The sequence below is a fragment of the Haemorhous mexicanus genome, chromosome Z (assembly GCF_027477595.1).
Source record: "Haemorhous mexicanus isolate bHaeMex1 chromosome Z, bHaeMex1.pri, whole genome shotgun sequence".
NCBI lineage: Eukaryota > Metazoa > Chordata > Aves > Passeriformes > Fringillidae > Haemorhous > Haemorhous mexicanus.
The window spans coordinates 72,501,589-72,520,743 of NC_082381.1; the positions used below are offsets into that span (position 1 = coordinate 72,501,589).

General features: G+C 46.1%; 1 protein-coding gene across 1 annotated transcript; it reads left to right on the forward strand.

Moving 5' to 3' along the window:
- The first annotated feature begins 1,634 nt into the window (after nucleotides 1-1,634).
- MCIDAS (multiciliate differentiation and DNA synthesis associated cell cycle protein) lies at nucleotides 1,635-3,025 on the forward strand. Its single transcript, XM_059837115.1, has 3 exons — nucleotides 1,635-1,837; nucleotides 1,984-2,094; nucleotides 2,531-3,025. The coding sequence occupies exons 1-3, from the start codon at nucleotides 1,637-1,639 to the stop codon at nucleotides 3,023-3,025; spliced, it is 807 nt and encodes a 268-aa protein (XP_059693098.1). The 5' UTR covers nucleotides 1,635-1,636.
- The last annotated feature ends 16,130 nt before the right edge of the window (nucleotides 3,026-19,155 follow it).

The following is a 19,155-nucleotide window of genomic DNA, read 5'->3' on the forward strand; positions in this document are numbered from 1 at the left end:
GCTCCGCAGGCGCGGGGAAGGGTTCCGCGGGCGCGGGAGCCGGCGGCGCGGCCCGGGGCTGCGGCGGGAGGTTTCGGCGCCCCGGAGGAGTGAAGGCGGGCGGGCAGCCCCCGCCATGGCCGCGGCCCCCCGCGCCCCTGGTCGCGGGGCGGCGCCGAGCGGAACGCGGGGCGAAGGGCCCCCGCTGGCACCGGAGCTGGAGCTGGAGCAGAAGCCGCGGCCGGGGCCACGGCGCCAGCATGGAGCAGGGCGGCCGCCGCCGAGCCTTCGGCAGTATCTGCCCCAACACAGTCCAGGGCCAGCCCGTCCGTCTAGCCAAGAAGCCGGCCCGGCCCGGCGGGGACACTGCGTGGACGCCCCCGGCCGCCCTGAGCCCCCGAGCTCCCCTGCCCCGTCCGCGCGGCAGCGGCGCCTCGCCGGCCGCCGCCGCCCCCGCCCTGGGTGAGTCAGCCTGCTGCGGACAGCCTTAACCCCCAGGCGTGTACCCTTCCCCGTTCCTCCTTCTGCGTCTCTCTGGTGTCCCCCACCGTGCTTCCCAGCCGTGACACCCCCACCTTACCTTCCACCGTGTTCCCCTGGCCACGACCCCTCTCCATGAACCCCACTGTATTCTCCCTGGTGCCTTTGCATCCTGTCTCCCAGCCTTGCAATACCTGGCCATGCACATCGAAGGTGCGCCTCAGCTGTACTTCTCATTTTGCCATGCCCCAATCACTATGTCCACCCCTGCCCGTGGTACTCACCTTTGTCTCTGACTGTCCCCAGTGCTCAGCACCATCAACTGGCAGGATTTGGCAGCCGCTGCCCCCATCCTTCCCACCACCCCAGCTGGCCCTGTGATCCTGCAGCAGGTAAACCTACTGTTCAGAACAGTGTAGGCTGCACTTGGCACCTGAAGGGGTAGCTCTCTCAAGCAGATGGTTGCTGGCAACTTCCCTAGCCTCATGTTTCCCACCTGTGAAATGGGCACATCAGAGGACAGCATCTTGTCCCATGTGTCAGATGGGTTACAAGCGGCAAGGGGATGGTGCCTGGGAGTGCTGGAACTATGATAAGGTGCTGAGCACAGGCAGCAGACACTGTTGAAACAGTATGGGCAGTGGTGTGGGCAGGTCTGAGCCGTGAGCCCTGCTCACTGGATCATTTCCTTCATCCCTGCCAGGGTCCCTGCTTCCAGGATGGGCCGGAGTTTGATTTCCAGGAATTCAGGGATACTGTTGGTGATTTTATACCTGGCAAGTAGATATTTTTCCTTACCTGAGCGAAATGTACCTGCATGTGCATATCTGCAGTCATGCTTCATTCAGTCTCCTCTTTTTTTGCTTTGCTTTTGGAATTGGATCCCCACTGCATCTTTGTCCCACCATGGAACAGTCTGTGGGGTAGTGCATTCCTGCTCACCCCCTTAGAGACCTGAGCTGTCACTGAGCTTTCTCCTACAGGAGAAAAATTAAATCCAGACGGATTCAGAAAGCACAAATGTCATAGTAGAGTAAAAGCATTTCAGAGGGACATGTCCAGAGGGAACCTCCAGAGGGATGTTTAGAACCAGAATGGTGTGCTGGATTTGGGGGAAACAGACCTGAATACCTGCACTTAACACTTGTGGCTATTCCTTCCAGATGTATCCACCTTAATGGCACCACCACTGGACTGTACTGACTATGATTTCTCACTTGGTGAGGAGGTGGCTTTTGGCCCCTGTACCCCGCAGCTGCAGAGCAGCACGCTGGTGCAGGTTTCCCCACAGAGCCTGGCTTCCCCTGAGCCGTGCTGGAGGAACCTGGCAGACCAGCACCAGAAAGCATTGGGAGATGCCCTGGAAGCAAACAGCCAGGTAGGGCCCGCAAAGCCCTTCCCAGCCTATGCTGTGTTCTGTCGCATCCTGTAGAGGCAACTGCAGGGCCCTGACATGCAGTATCCCCTGGATCCCGGACAATGTGGCTGCCTCAACCACCCCTTTTCCCCATTTGTCCTTCGTAGCTGCAGGAGACCCTCACACAGAGGCAGGAAGAGCTGGTGACACTGCGGGAGAGCAACGTGCAGCTGAAGGAACTGGCAAGTCAGGCCAGGCAGCTGGCTGCTGTCCTTGACGTGAGTGCTGCTCACCATCCAGCTTGGCTGCCCCACGGCCCAGCTTGTCTCTGGGGGACAATGTGATGTCGGCTGCAGGGGGAAATAGGGCGCAGGGTGAGGCAGCAAGGGGTGGAACAGGGCCTGGAAAGGGGGAGATGTAGAATGGGATTGTGCAATGTGGGGTTGTGGGAGTTGAGTCGTGCAGGACAGGGTGTGGGGTGGACGGTGTGGAGCAGGGCAGCATGGATTGGTACGATGTAGGGTAAAGCAGTGCGGGGTGGAGCAGGGCAGTGGTGGGGCCGGGGGTGTCAGCGTGGTACGGTTCGGGGCCGAGCAGTGAGGTGTGGGAGGGGGCCGTGCCGTGTAGGATGGAGAAGCGGAACACAGTGTGGTGCGAAACAGGACGGGGCTGTGCGGTGCAGATCGTGGAACTCGCGCTCCCTCTCGCCGGCAGACGCTGATGCTCCCGCAAAGCGCCGACGGGACAATCCTTCCTCCTCTTACTCCTCTTCATCCTTTACCTCCTCCGCCCGCCGCCGCCGCCGCCGCCGCCGCCGCCCCGACCGGGACCGGCCCGGAGGATGCGGAGGGCGTGGACGCTATGCTGCGGGCCGTGTCGGAGAAGTGTCGCGCCGCCCTGCGAAGCCTGGGGGGCAGCTCCGGGGACAGATCGGGGGACAGCCCCGGGGGCAGCCCGGGACACAGCCCGGGAGGCAGTCCCACAGCCAAGCGCCCAAAGCCGGGCCCGCGCCTGCACGGCTCCTTCCGCGGGCTGCGCACCGGCGGCGCCGCCCCGCGCCCGGCCGGCAGGGAGCTGGAGGGGGGCGGCAGCCTGCGGGCGGCGCTGGGGGAGGCGGGCGCCATCCGCACCCTGGCCTTCCCACAGGGAAACGCCTTCACTCTCCGCACCGCCGCCGGCGGGCACCGCTTCCGATGGGTGCCGCGCTGAGACCCCCGCGGCTCCGGGCACCCGTGTCCCGAGCAGGGCTGAGCGGGGCCTCTGCAGCGTGAGGCTGGCAGCGCAGCCCACCCGTCGGCACGCTCCCCGTTTTCTCTTGGGGTAAACGCGCTTTCCCCTCGGCTGCCGGAGAAGAGACGGTAGAGCGCAGCAGAGGCACTGTACCTCAGAGAGGCCATGGGCTTCGCACGCAGTGCCGCCGTGGCTCCTGGCCCGGCAGCTTGCCATCAGCAGCTTGCTAATGAAAGTAGAAATTAAACGAAGATCTGCCCGGTTTTATCCTGAGATTTTTAGTCAGCTGAGCAGACAAGTGTAGCTGACAGGACAGTGGCTGGAGCTGGCCAGTATGAAAGCGGAGTGATCGTCCCAGGTGGTTAAACACGATGCAGCTGCTCCATCGTGGAATTTTACACCCATAATGTTTACAAAGTGCACTTGTATCTTTCACTTGTGCAACTGTATTTGTATATTTGTACTCGTTATGATGATTAAATGGTGCTTAAATTGCCATTTTATTTGTGCAGTTTTACTGTAAACTTCATTTTGCATCAGGTATGCATATTTACTTTAATTAGAGATAGCAGAAAGCATCTCTGACAGAATAGAAATAGAAAGTTTTAGAGTAAAACATGCTACTTTTAACATTAGTCAGTGGTACTACCTTATGCAAAGAGAAATGTTAAAAAGTAACAGATTAAAGGAGATGTATATAGTGTACTTCAAGAAATATGTTTATAGCCTAACACCATGACCATGTTGCATACCAAACACGTTTTATCAGTGTGTATCTGTGTGTCTGATGATGCTCCTGTGAGTCTCATTGAGAAACATTTCATTTCACCCACTAGTTTGAAAGCTGAGCCACGAATAACACTCATGAAACAGTATCTGATATTTTTATATTTCTGTAGCACACAAGTGACACACTGCTCCACTCAGGGTAGGGATTTTCTCCTGTGAAGAGGAGAAAAAAAATTTTTTCAGCATTCAGCTTTTCCAGTATCCTTGCATGATTCCATGCTCATTAACAGCAGTCCAACTGTGACAGGCCTGTATGATGGCTAAGCTGACAGCATATCATCACCTCAGAGGATTTCCTAGGGGAGTTGAAACCCTGCACATACTGTTGTGCTTTTGGCAAGCAGAGATGTATTTGGAAGGAGAGTCGTTGCTGTTGCCAGCACAACATGTAGTTGTATGGCTGCTAGGATACTGCAAAAGGGGTCATTGAATATCTAAGGTCCTTCATGTCTGCAGCACTGACATTTTTCTAGCAGGAATGGTGCTGAAGCCGCTTCTGGGATGCTGTTGGCTCAACCCTGGGATGATTTCAGAGACATTTACATTTTTGCAGAGGACCTTTCCCGCTTTGGCCAAAATCCTGTATGAAAGCTCTGGTTTGACAGCAGACCAAAGAGACAAAATCTTTCTGTCTGCACTGAATTCAGCAGGGAATAGATTAATAACAAAAGATAGCATATATATATATATATATATGTGTGTGTGTGTGTGTGTGTATGTATATATGTACAATTATGTAATGCTCACAGGAATATTAATTCCTCAGAAATGAAGGGACACACTAAAAGTGTACACTTCTTGTAGGATGCAAAAATGAAATAACCACCCTGTTGGATTGTGACTACTGTTTTTACCCACTTTTTCAGTGAACCTGCTATGGCAGTTCCACTGATTGCTTTTACTCATAGTTTTCTATGGTTAAGAGGATCCTTGATTAATTTTGAGATGCAATCTAAAAGTAGTAGAAAATGATCATAAATGTACTTTTAAGTCTATTTACTTCCGAGACCTATTAATCAGAAAGGCTGAAAACTGGCTGATGAGAACAAGATGTTTCTCAGTGAGACTCACAGAAGAATTATCAGACACACAGATACACACTGGTAAAAAGTGTTTGGTATGTAACATGGTCATGGTGTTAGGCTATAAACATATTTCTTGCAGTACACTATATACATCTCCTTTAATCTATAAAGGGTTATTTTAAATTGATACTTAGACATCCACTGCCATACAGTAGCTGCATAAAAAATGGGCAAAGTTCTTGCACAAATGGAAACAGCCAAATTACTGGTTTTGGCAACAGTAAATTAGAAGGACTCCTGTCAGGCAGGAGTTGGTGGGATCACAGGGAACAAAGCCTGGTCCCTTGATGCCCATGTTTCATGCTTTTTTCATCAGAAGCTGACCATGGAGAAGCTGGAAGGCTACCTCTAGGAACCCTCACACCCAATTTTTGCTGTATTCTGTGGTTTTACATTTTGTGCTTTATGCTTATTGTCTGGGAGAGGATCTGTACAGAGCCCCTGGACATGCAGGTGTGCTGAACTGAAGAATATACTGGTTTGTGGTTTATGCTCACTGTGATTTTCTCTCTCTGCTGGTGCATTGTCCATGCAATGCGTAAAGGGAGCTAGCCAAAACCCCAGCAGAAATAAAGTAAAGTAGATGCAATAACATTTAATGAGCTCTTTACCTGCTCATGTTAAGTAAGCTTTCTCCACTTTTCCCTTCTCTGCTGGTTCCAAGCCATGGGATGTGTGGCTGTGGAAGTGTGACACTGCAGAATTGCCGACAACTGGAACATTTTGTGGTGAAAGAGAAAAAAGAAAAATACCTTTTAATTTTGGGGTTCCAAGGTAAGGGTTTAGTGAGTTCATGTGTTGAAGACAAGCAGACTAATTTCATATATACTTTGTCTGGGATTTTTTTTTTTTTTTTTGGTGGGTAAAATCCTTAGGTGTTAATTGAAGGAGAACACCAGACCTTAAGACCTTAGGGACAGCTTGATTAAAACTACATTCTAGAAAGACAGCTAACTTCTAGTGAGTAGGTGCATATTAATTAAGTCAGTAATTTTAAGGGTGGAAAGGGCAGAAGAGACCTGGATGGAGTTATTTAGAAATGGCATAAGGTTTTTGTTATAGCTAGAATTTGTGAAAGCCTTTTTTTATCAGCAATTTTGCTCATCCCTTGATCAAAAGACGATATCCAAGACTGAGTGTCAGCATGGCATTTTCCTGCAGGGCTTGTCAGGGTTGTTCAATGGATCATAAAAAGAAAATATTGCCCATTAACAAGTCTGAGATACTCTCCACATTCCAGTAATAGAAATATTCTTGCTTTGATGTTCATTATCAAATTTTATGTAGACATAGGCCAATATTTGGTGTCATTAATTGCTCTGGTCACTGTTTTTGAAGCATACGGGTTCACGCAACTCCCATCCATATTCCATCACAAAGATGCAGCTGATGTTCCTGCCAGTTTGCCACAGAAACTGTGTGGTGGCAGGCAGACATTGAGGTGGCTTGTGGAGTTGGTGATCATGTAGAGACCAGATTCTAACATGGCTATCATGAGACAGCAGCAGTACTAAACTACTCCTGCTGGCTCTTCAATGATTGCAGAGAGATTGAATTTCACATTTATTCCCTTATTTTCCTGAATATTTTTTCTAAATAAAAATGCCCCTATGTCTAACTTCAAGGAAAAGGCAAGCATTTTCCAGTCCTTTTCATATGACAGCAGCAGCACTCTTCATCTTGTCTAAACACTGACTTCTGGTTAGCAGCCATTATTTGCACTTTGCATTGCACAGCCTCAACAAACAACTAAAGCTAATGAGGTCAAAAGAGGCTGTAGTTTGCTTTGGCACAACTATTTCATAGCTGCAGCAAAATCAGTCTTAAATTCTGCCTTCCACCTAGCACCTGTTCAAATTCTGATAGCAAATGACTATTTATGTTCAATATTTACTTTATATCTTAAATAAAATACTATGAAGAATAAATCAGTAAGAGTCTTCAAGATTTTTCATGTGTTGGTAAAACACATGAAAACATTAATTTTTTGTAAAATCTCCAGATTTCTTATGCAGATAATGCAGCTACAATTAGAGCTCACTTGCTAAAATAAGTCAGCTTGGATTTTGAGTCTATTCCTTTTTTCACTGTAAATTGTTGTTGTGATTGCCTGTGGGGGTTATGATTTAAATCCAGCTGGAAGTTAAATTTCATGGAATCTCTCCCTGTCCTCCAGTCCCTCATCCATACACCAGTGAGAGAGAAGGAGAGGGAGAGAGAGAGAGAGAGAGAGAAGGCAGAATTATAGGTTAAGATAACAATTTACTGGAAACGATGAGATAAGAGAATGAAAAGTAACAGCAGCAATACATACTAACAACGATGTATAAAAGAGGGTGATCACGAAAAAAAAATGCTCACACAGTAACTGAGCAGACCCAGCGTCATACAGCTTTCTCAGACAGAGACCAATATGGCACACACAGCCCTTCCCTTCCTGGATGTGAGAATCCCTTACTTCCCTCTACCTGGCAGATAAAAACTTAGTCACACCCACATGGCTCTGACAGAGAGACCCACATGGCTCTGGCATATACATATGTATATGTGTATAAACATCTATATAGATATGGAGATAAAAATGTACATGTAGAGGTATTATTTCTGTAGTCAATGGCTGTCCCTTCAAGATGACTGTTGAGTTCATGTAGCCCATGATTGTGTGTTCTACCCTCCCTAGACATCTTCCAGAGCAGGAGGGCTTGTGCACTGCTGGCTGCATCAGTTCACAATTGGTGCACCTGGAGCAGTCCATCCTTGTGCCCCATGGTAGTTATGGCACACAGTGGCAGTACCATTCTGCAACCAATATTATACAATTCAGTATTACAGACTGTTCTCCCCCAAAAATCAAACCTCCTTAAGATACACATCATGTTTTTGTCCTTCTGCATACCCACCAAGTGCATCCACGTCCTTGAGCAAAAACAATCCCATGGATGTATTTGCCTTTGCTTGAGGCAGGACTAAAGCCTTGGTGGGCTTGTGTGATGTAACCAATCTGCCACAGTCTGGGATAACCAGGGAGTGTCCGTGGTTAAGCCCACCCATCAATCACAAGCCCATCTGGATGTTGCATCTCTTCCCTGGTGACCTGGGGCATCATGGGTACATTGAGGCAGAAATAATTCACCCTGGTCTTGCCAGCCCAGATCCACCTGAGACACTGCAACCTTGGCAGCTCAATCCACTTCTCCATTGTTTTGACACTCTTCAGTAGCCCAGCTCTTGGGTATTGTGGACCTACACGATTACAGCCAGCTTCTCCACCTGGGCAGAGGTGCTGCACTTCTGCAGCCCAGATGGGTTTCCCTTTGCACTGCCAATTGGTCCTCTCCCATTGGTCCAGCTACCCCTACAGAGCATTTGCCACCATTGGCAAGTAAGTGTAGAGGTAGAGCACTGGCTATTTCTCCCATGCAGTGATCTCTAAAGCCAGCTGGACAGCTTTCATCTTTGTGAACTGACTGGATCCACCTTGGGTCTCCATAGTGTAGGACTCCATAGAGCACCTCTCCACTTTCAATTTGTCCCTACAATACGTCAGGAACCATCAGTGAAGAGAGTGCATTGCTTTTCATCTTCTGGCAGCTGATTGTAGTGTAGGACCTCCTCAGCATGTGCAAATTTTCCTCCTCTGGTGATGATAATTGTTCCAGATTGCAAGGCAAGATGTATTCTATTACCATCTGTATGACAGTTGTCTGGTGTCAAGTGGGCAATTCTCCTTATCTCTCTCTCTCAGTGATCATAATCACTCCTCTCTCAGCAGGGGACATCTGCTGATAACAGGCTATTGAATGTCACTGCATGGCTGATACCAACTATAGCATCCCATTGTGAGATGCTCCGCCCAGAGGGAGGAGCCAAGCATTGCTACCCAGAAATAATCTGGAGATTTTGGAATACCAGCATGACTTCCCACTGGATTACCTAGAGGAGTAGCAGCTGCTTCTTCTTCCACGGATCTGCAGAGGAAGAATACATCCTTTTCTACAGGACTCCCTTGCTCCAACAGGACCACATCTGACACCTCAGGAGGACTGCAGCCACTTTTCCAATTGGATTGCTACCAACACCCTGACCAACAGAGTGTCCGGCTTGGTTCTGACTCTGTCATTGTTGTTCTAGTGTATTGCATTGTTTTATTTTATACTTTTTTTTCCCCCTTCCCTATTAAAGAACTGTTATTTCCTGCTCCCACATTTTTTTGCCTGAGAGCCCCTTAATTTAAAATTCATAGCAATTCGGAAGGGTGGGGAGGGTTTGCATTCTCCATTTCAGGAGGGGCTCCTGCCTTCCTTGGCAGGCACCTGTCTTTCCAAAGCGAGACAATAATCCAGAAGTTTCACCTTCAGGCCAGTTTGTGAGGACTTCTGAGGTCCCTGGGTGATTGGGTTTCCTATTTGAGCTCACTGGGTGATCTTAGCAATCCATTCATTCCACATAGCACCAGTGCAATGATGCACGGAGGGCACTTTCCTCTTGAACATCCAGTCCAGCACCGGTAATCAGGATGCCAGAAGAAGCTGTGCTTTGGTACCAGTCACTTCTGAGGCAGCTCAAATCCCATCATAAGCTGCAAGGATCTCTTTTTCAGCTGAGATGTAGAAAGCCTCAGATCCTTTGCATCACTGACTCCAGAACTCCAGAGCTCATCCCTGAATTGTCTGGATACATTTCATGGGACTTTCCTGGGACTCCAGGAAAGACCATTTTGCCTGGCTCCAGTGTAGAGCACATTTTTCATATCTTATCCTGTCTTGACTGACCCAGGGGCTACTCCATGAACAATCTCCTGTTTCATTTGTTCAAAAGCTTGTTGTAGTTCAGGACCTCACCAGAAATCATTCTTCTGTAATGTCATGTGATCTGAAGGTTTGTGATCTAATGGGCTTTCTCAGCCTGTCACTAAAGCTTTCTGTCTTTGTAATTCCCTAACTCAGGTGGATCTCAGGCAGAAAAAGGTGAAGGAGCTTTCCTAACATATTTCAGTTTGACTTCCAACAGGTTTTGGCCTTGGGACATTTTGCATCATTTTTCAAGGTGAGTGGTGAAGAGTGCTAAAAAATCACTACTGAACCCATGACATGCCACTGCTCAGCTTTCTAATAAAGTTTCTAAATAAAGTTTTTTTTCACTTAGGAAATTCCTTTGTATTATTTTCTCTGCAATTGGTTGGTGCCCTAGGGATGGTTGCATTAGGTGATGAGAGGTAGGCACCTAGCACTTCTATACACCTTTTTTCAGAAGTCTAATTAGAGTTATCAAATATGCCTTCACATGATTGAAGCAATGATTGGAGAAATGGGTGACACATACTTCAGGATTTTCTGGGGTGTGCAGTGCAGAGCAAGTGGATGCCAACAAAACAAACAGGAAAGGAAGAGATGAGGATCAAATCAGTAGCTGAATCTCTCACACTGGCCTCTTTGTGTGAAAGGTGTTATTAATAAAACAGATGCAGAGATGAAAAAAAGTTATACCATTTTATTCTTCTTTGGTCTGATTGTCCCTAGGATAGTTCCATTTCTCATACGTTTGTAGTGTGCTCCGCTCTTTTTAATTTTGTGATCAAATTTGTGTCTCCAGGTGAAATTCACAGTCTCCTTTGTCTCAGTGGGCCTTTGAGTGGGCTCAGGAATCCAGAAGTTCCAAGGTCTTTGCAGGACTAGAGACTCACAGTGTCTCTGAGAGGAGCTGGAATGGACTTGTATCTCTTGTGAGGGGAGGGGATTTTACAAATTGTGGGTTGACAGACATTATTTGACCTATACCTACACCCTGAATATCAAGGAAGGGTTTTAGAGGCTCAAAAAGTGAAAGAGTTGAAATTGATGTGCATCTCCTACAGAGTGTGGTACAAATTGGTTTTCTTTGACATTAAGTTTATAAGTGCTGAGAGTATGACTTAACCTGTGTCATCTAAAAGCTGCACACCTGGTTTGATGAAGTCCTTATCTCAATAAGGAGGTGAGGGATATTATTTTTGTAAATTTGTACATTGTAAAGATCTATTTTGGTCTGATGATTGTCAATTAATCAGTTCTGAAAGAGTGAAATAGAAAAACAAAAGTAAAAAACATTTTAACTGAAAACTTAGATTGTGCATTCAACTATATTGAAAATACAGCTGGACATGATTCCCTAAATATTAGTCTGTGAAACGAGGGACTTATTTCCATGGCAAATCACATGGAGATACAACAGATTTCAGGAACTCACAGGTGTTGAATGAAACATGCTTGCATTGAGAGATGACAGTGCTCTTTAAGTTGTATAGTGAATTACTTTTATCCAGGAAAGAATGTTAGAAACCTTGCTCTGTGTCCAAGACAACACGAGAGGAATCACCTACAGCAGGTGCCTGAAGCCTTGGATATAGTGCAATTCATAATTATTTGGATTCATATATTCATATGGATATAGTTGCAATTCATAATTACTTTTTGCAATACTTAACTGTACAACAACATACAGAAGTTTGGTACTAGTAGTGTAGAAATAAGTATTGTGCTATCAATAGAAGCTGCTAGGGAAGCTTTGGAAAGAACCATGTCTGAATGCTATTTTGGCAGTTTATTAATCCAGTCTCTCAGGATTCCAGGATGAAATATTATTTAGCTACACGGTTGGCAGCTGGCAATGAACCCAGAGGTTCTTTTGTTCAGTTAGAGTTTATCCAAGGCTAAACAAAATGTAGTTTTACCTTGTATGCACTCTCTAATGCCAGTACAGGATCCCAGTATGTTGTAAGCCTTGACTTAGACCGTAGTAGTGGTGTGCTGAAATGGATTAGTAGCCTGCACAAAAAAAGGGAGAACATGTTGAAGAGTGAAACTCAGCAGAAAGGCCTGGGATGGATGACTTAGCAGGACAGCTTTTGATCTGTCCATGGAAAAGCAAAACAAGGAAATTACTGTAATGTGCTGATGAAGAAATAGACTATTGTTTTATGAAAGCTAAAGGTCACATTAAAACTGAAAATCCTGGGAGTCAACTGTGTGTTACATGAAAATTAATATAATTTATCAAAGTGCACTTATCCCTTGGTGCCCTGGTTTTCTTGGCATTTTTTGTGTCCACCTCTCTCTTTTTAAACCAATACAACCAGAAAGTAACAGGTGACAAATTCCTCCCTGAGCTAAATAGAGCTTTGACCTACTCTCATATGCTTTCCAGCCCAGATTGTTATTGCTAAATTTAGTGTTGGAAATAAAAGAGGTTTAGATACAGGTAAAAGTGTGGTACAAATGGGCAAGAGTCAGAAAAATTTGTATATAACCAATATTCAATCTTTTATATGCCAGTCTATACACATGATGCATTCTTACTGTGACAGAATGCAGCACACAAGTAACAGTTACAAGGGTTCTTTTTTTTCCTTTATTTTCTCACTTGTTTGCATAGGAAATACAGTTTTCTCAATGTAGTTTCACTCAAACATAGAAACGTTTGAGTGTTGGGGTTCATTTGAAGAGTAATAGTGGATAGTTATTTCTGGAGCTCACTCCCCTCATGTTTGCAATCAGTTTTACTGTGCAGGCAAAGATAAATGCAATGGGAGATTTCTAATGAGCAGAGTATTGGACTGAGATGCTAATTGTTGGTTTTAATGTCCCAGCAAAGAAGCAGGAACTATTTCCCCCTCTTGTCCTCTTAATTACCTCTCCTTTGTACAGCTAAAATGAAGCTTGGAGTTCTTTGTACAGCTAAAAGGAAGCTTTGAGTTCATTGCCAGAATATTCCAGTTACCTGGTCAACAATATTTCATTCTGGAGTCTAAACAACAGCTGCTCACTGCAGTGTGAAATAATGTGATGAGAACAGCCACATGAATCGAGTCCCCATTTCTTTCCTGATTCCTTCCTTCCTTCCCCTTGCTTGCTTTGCCTTCTGTTGTGGGTAGAAATACTTGAGGGTCAAAACTCCCTTTAATAAATGAGAACCACCATCTAGTACAACTGTCAGCCACTTTTAGAAAGGCCCAGTGCTGTGAGAACTGTTCCTTTAACCCACTCAGAAGAGCTTAAGCACTGAGCAGGCAACAAGATTGGGATTTTTCTGGTGTAGTGCCTGAAAATCTAGAGAACAGTGAAGGAATACAGGAAGAAAAATTAAGATGTACCCATATCTCAGGATCTCTGCTTAGTGAGCACTTAACAAAGCTAGGATATAGTGTTTTTTTTTTTTTGCTCTGGCAGGAAATTGAAGGCCTTGGTTCCTAGATATCTCTCTTGATTGAAACTGCAAAATGGAAACAAATTTTCACCTCTGTATGTTCAGCTTTTTTCCCCCACCTATTTCAAAACTCAAACTGGTGGTAAATCTTTATCAGACCCCCTCACACTGTTAAATGATAATCTTTTTCTTAACACAATTGGTTACAGCTCTCTTGGTTTATCTTGGGTGTCACAGGCACTGATTACATCATCTCTGAATAGGTATCCAATATACCCTTGATATCTAAATCCCTGTGTTCCTTAGCTAGCCAGGTTTCTCAAAGTAGGCCTTTATTTAAGCAAAAGTTTCCTAAAAACTTAGGTAAAAGACCATTTTTTGTTCCCTTGTCTCTTTCTCTGTCATGGAGACAATCTGCCATCTACTGCTTTTAAGGCAATGTTCCATGACCAGCTCTTTAGATCTCCCTGCTTGCCAGGATATGGTGTAAGCTGCCACCACGTCTTGTCAGCAATCGTTTGGCAAGGAGCACCCTCACTTTCATACCATGAAATGCTTGGGTCCTAAAAGTGTTAGTGGTCCTTGTCCAGCAGCCTGGATGTGATGAATCCAACTTTTCCTAAAACGTGTTTTTTCAGTCAGTGCTTAATTGTTGTGAGTATTGCTGCTGATGTCCAAACCTCACCTTCAAACTACAAACTTGTGTTTTATCTCGATAAATTCTGACACATGATGATGACAGCAATTTTATAGCTAAAGACCTTAGGGATAATGGATGAGAAAAAGTGATGTTACCATGGTATTGATAACCTGAATACCAGCTTTCAAAGAAGTACCAGGCACAACATATCAGCACCATCTGCTGTCAGTGAGGACAAACTACATGGTTTCTTACATACCTATTTTTGCAGTGAGCTACAAAATTTTAGCCACGTTTCTAGCACTTAAATGAAATAACTGAGCAGTTGGCTGTATAGGTTTGACAACGAGAAGCCTAAAATGAAAACATGGTGAGAAAGTAACGAAGACACTTAACCCAGATGAGTTCATTTCACTTTCTAGACATATCAGTGAGATGCTGGAAGCATTGTAGAAACGAAACACTTAGCTGTGTATGAAACAAATCCCTGTTCAAATTTAGTTCAGAGTTCTCCGTGGCACTCCTGCTTATTTTTATTTACCACTGACTTCACCTAAGGGAGCTACTTACCTTAGGGCTGCTACCAAATGTAGTATCTTGGAATATATCCCATTGCTAATAGTGTTCAGTAGAAATTTTATAGAAAAACCTCCAGATCTTTTGTTATAATCCATTAATGGTGCATGTGTGCATGCATGAGTTGAAGGTTCACAGGCAGGAATCACCGCTTGCAACACTAGTTGCAGTGGATCCTATTATTTACTCTTTAATGAATTAATTAAAGAGCATTAATTAATCCCAATACTATTTCACTTACACAAAATATTGTTGATTTTGAAAGACTTTTGACTTTTATTCCAGTTTACAGCCAAAAACTTCTCAACTGCAACCTCTTTCCTCCCACTGTCAAACAAACAGCACGGTAACAGGTTTTCTCATCTGAAAGAAACTCTTCAGTGTGATAAAAAGGTTTGTCAAGAGCCTCAAACACTGCTCTGATAGGTAACAGTTCAATACACCTCACTTGAGTGTTGCTGATTTATTGAGTGTTCAAGCGAGCTGGCTTTGCAGCGCATGCCGGAGTCTGCTGTTAGGCACGGTGACGATATTTGGCCGCGCTCGTTAAACGTTAAAGTCTTGTAGGAAAAAAATCACATTCAGTTAAAGGAGCAACTGAAGCATTGCAAGCAATCCTTTGTGAAGCTATGCTAGCAGTGCCTTGTGTGCTGTTTGTTTTACAGAAAGCATTAAGAAGGTGCTGAGTGACCCAGCCACTTTGTATGCTGGGTGTGCTTAGTTGTGTCCTTACCAGCACAAAGGGAGGTAATAAGGTGGCAGGTTTTTGAAATAGTTTTACTTTGTTTTGGCAAAACAACTCCATCAACGGATATTTAATTATTGCTTATTGCACATGCATCAATGTAGTCCTCCATCATCTTGTTTACATGGTATTTTTTCTGCAGACGTGAAGCATGCAGCTGCAAAGTAGAATTAGGTAGGAAATAAGAAATTATATGAGAAGCTTTTTTGCAGAAGAAATTTTTTATTGGTTCAAATAATTATTTTCAACTGTAAAAGTTAGGAAAATCTCTCCTGGTTTCCAGAAACAGTAAGAAAGTGAGGAATACTTTAAGCATATTTTAAAAAGTGGTACTCCATTTCTCAGTCTTAGAAAAGAACACTTTTAATGCTGTCTCTAACATCCAAAGGTTAGAAATAGGAAAATGTGCTCTTTTACATGCTGTGTGTCTGCCTGCATGTGTCTCTTGAAAACCTAGGTGGTGACACACTGAATTTTGACACTATGACTAGGACTGAAAAAGAATGATTGTGAACTCACCTTGAAAACAAGACATGTTACATGTTCCAGTAACTCTTCTCTTTTTACCTCTTTCGATTTAACTAAACTCTATCTTTCAAAAATACCTGTTTTACTTTTCTCCTATCGAATTTGTGCTCAGGTTTTCTCAGATGAAGTGAGTGGCTAAGTATGCGTACTGTCCCTCCAGCATGTGAAATCCATAAAGCACATGCATAAACAACTCATCTGCTGGCATTAAGCGATTCTCCACTTTCTCCTACAACTTCTCTCTTTGCCTATCACGTAAAAGCAAATGATAGCAGGTTATTTTTGGAATCTGGTGGTGTAAGATGGTGGTGAAACGATGCGGTTTTGTTCTCTTTTGGGTTTGGGGACCTGCGTTGGAGGAGACTGTGTACGGGGCTGCAATGCCGTTTGCTCGGTCTCGTGTGACAGAACGGCACTGCATTCAGCCCTCAGTTTCAGACAGCCTGGCTTGGGTGTCTCAGAGCGGCACTGTCCCCCAGACCTCGCTGCCTGTGCGGTGGTGCCCGGCTCCTCACAGCAGGGGAAGTGGCACTGGGAAGCAGCTGATGTGAGACGTGAGGGGGTTTGCGTAGCATGTGCTGAGGAGACGGCAGAGAATGGCAGCAAAGCTGGTGAGGGGTCTGGAGCACAAATTCTGTGAGGGGCGGTTGAGGGAGCTGGACTTGTTTATCCTGGAGAAAAGGAAGCTCGGGTGAGACCTTATCAGTCTCTACAACTGCCTTGAAGCAGGTTGAGCCCAGGTGGGGGTCGATCTCTTCTTCCAGGCAGCCAGTGCCAGGACGAGAGGAAATATCTTCAAGCCATTGGGTTTAGGTTGGACATCAGAAGGAAATTCTTCACAAAAAGGGTGATTAGACATTGGAATGGGCTGTCCAGGAAGGTGGTGGAGTCACCATCCCTGGCGGTGTTTGAGAATGGGTTGGATGCTATGGACTTAGTGCCCTGGTCTAGTTGACATGGTTGTGGCTAGGTTATAGGCTGGACTTGTTGATCTCAGAGGTCTTTTCCAGCCTAATTGATAATCTGTGACTCTGTGAAGCTGTGATTCTGAGAAGTTGCCCTAGCCCCAATAGCGAGGCAGGGAGAAGAAGCCGAGTGATGGCAGCCCCAGACAGTGGCGCGGCCACGGGGCAGCCCCAGGGGGCACGGCTGGGGCGGTGACACAGCGGCCTCGGCGAGGTGTCGACCTCCCGGGGTGCCGGTCTGGCGGGCTGCCCGTGCCCTATGCCGAGCCAGGGCTCTTTGGCACCTGCCGCCGTCGCCGCCCTGCCCGCGGAGCCGCGGGACTCGCCGCGCCGGTGCTTTGCCGCCCGCCGGGACCGCCACCGCGCAGTCCGGTCCCGCCGGCGGGACGGGACCGCGCTTCCCGCCGCGGCGGGCGCGCCTGCGGGATGCTTAAAGGACGGCGTGCGGTGCCAGGGAACGGTGCGGTGGGCGGCGGAGCAGCTGGCACCGCCTCCCAGAGGGGACCGGCGCCCCGAGGGCTGGCCGGGCTATAAGTTTCCCTCCGTACAGGTTGCCGTCAGAGAGAGCTGCTTGCCACCCACCCGCTCGGAGCCGACCCCCTGGGAGGGATCCTGCTCCAGGTCAGGATACCTCTCCTGAGGCGGTGGGAGCGGCTTCAGCCAGCCCTAGCAGAGATGGAGCGAAAATTAGAAAAACCCGCCCGGAGGAAGAGGACGAGCAGGAGGGATGAGAACTTGCTTTGGTAACAGTGTCCCATGGGGGTGCAGGTGCTGCCCGTGCCTTGGGGAGGACCGGTCCTCCTCGGCATCTCTGTCCTGTCCGCGGGGCTGTGCCTCCCAGGGAAGCCTGGCCAGCAGCAAGGCTGGAGGGAGGGTGATTTAGGGTGAATAAACTGAGCTGCGCGGTTGCTAAGTGTTGCGTCTCTGTGTTTTTTTTTTCCAAGCATGACGCGAAGAGAACGATTGGAAAAGACTTGAAGTGGAGCAGAAAGCAAAGCCCACGGAGAGCAGCTAAGGTAAGGATAGGCACAGATGTTTGTCCTCCTTTGTGCGCACTGAACTGAGAGTTCCACTGTGCATTTCTGGGGGACAGAGGGAGAGAGGGAGGAAGGAGGGAAGGAACCTAGGGAAAGTAGGTGATTTTGAACAAAACTCCACAACATGTAATTTCTATTGTTTCATTTCTGGGGGACAGAGGGAGAGAGGGAGGAAGGAGGGAAGGAACCTAGGGAAAGTAGGTGATTTTGAACAAAACTCCACAACATGTAATTTCTATTGTTTTCTATCAATCCTTATGACACTTTCTTAAGTGTAGCATCTGCAATGTCAAAACCCCACAAGTTATGGTCAATAGACATCTGCTCAGAGGAGGAAACAAAAACACCTTTGGGCTTCTCTCCTGGTGCACTAGAGGGACTGCTTACTCTTTAAAAGCAAAAGTTACCTGACCTGGTTGTATAGATTTGCCGAACTCTTTTTTTCATTGGCACTGCAAACTCAGTTACCTATATTTAAAGGGTGATATATGATAAAGGACACCACAAAGAACTCACAGGTACAGTAGGAACCTAGGTAGGAAACTTATTAATCACAAAAATAATCACTGAACAGTAATCAATTGGTAAAATAGAGGCAGCTTGTGTCTTAAGGAGTTTACATGAATCACAAAACCAGGTAAGACTGTAACATGCAAACTGATGGAGTGAAAAGTGAAGGTGTCTTTGGGATTGACCATACTGAAAAACACTGAAGCAGAAGATAAATCATATTGCCACTAGATATGACAGTATAGAAATGTAATCTCTAGCATGCTGAGAATGTTGCTTCAACATATGTATTTTATGTAAGCGACCCCTTAGGGAAAAGCTGTATTGCTGAAGTGAGCAACGACTGAGCTCTGGGAGACAAAATTTTGGGTTTGGTGGTGAAGGAGAACTAATGGCCATAACTGAAGAGAATGTAACAGTCTGGCAGTGCATGTTAGCTGGCTGTTGTCCCTGATGTGTCCACAGCTGCTAGCTGCACTCCATATTGTTTCATTCAAAAGCATCACAGAAAACTCAGAGGTGGCTGCCTTTTTCTGTGGAACAAGAAGAACTCAGTCAGCCAGTACTTTCTGGGGCTGTTAACAGCAGCAGCACTCAAGGAAGTAAATGCTTCATGTTTTGTTTTGTATCGAGTTAAGTTTTATTTTGAGTGATTTAAGACTGGTTCTGAAGAAACAAAGTGAAGGCTTCAAATACAATATTAATTGGCTTTTATACAAAGTGTCTAACTCAGTACATCCTTTCCAGAGTGACTTCAAAGGACTTTCAATCAAAATGGATGTTGGAGGTAAAATTTTACCTCCATCTAGACTAAATTCATAAACTTCTGTCCTGAAACCTTTCTGTGTTCTCCATTAGGTGGCTGTAAAGAGAGGTATACTGTGGCTTGTAACCTACAGGTAAGTTGGACTGTGGAGTAACCAATGATAATTCTAATTTCAAAATAAAATTGACTACTCGGAGTTTGATTCTGGGCTCATCTAGAGTAAGGGCAGGGCTGCAACAGGGGCCATAAGCAAATGTCCCACAGAGAAAAGGACGGGAGTAGGTATA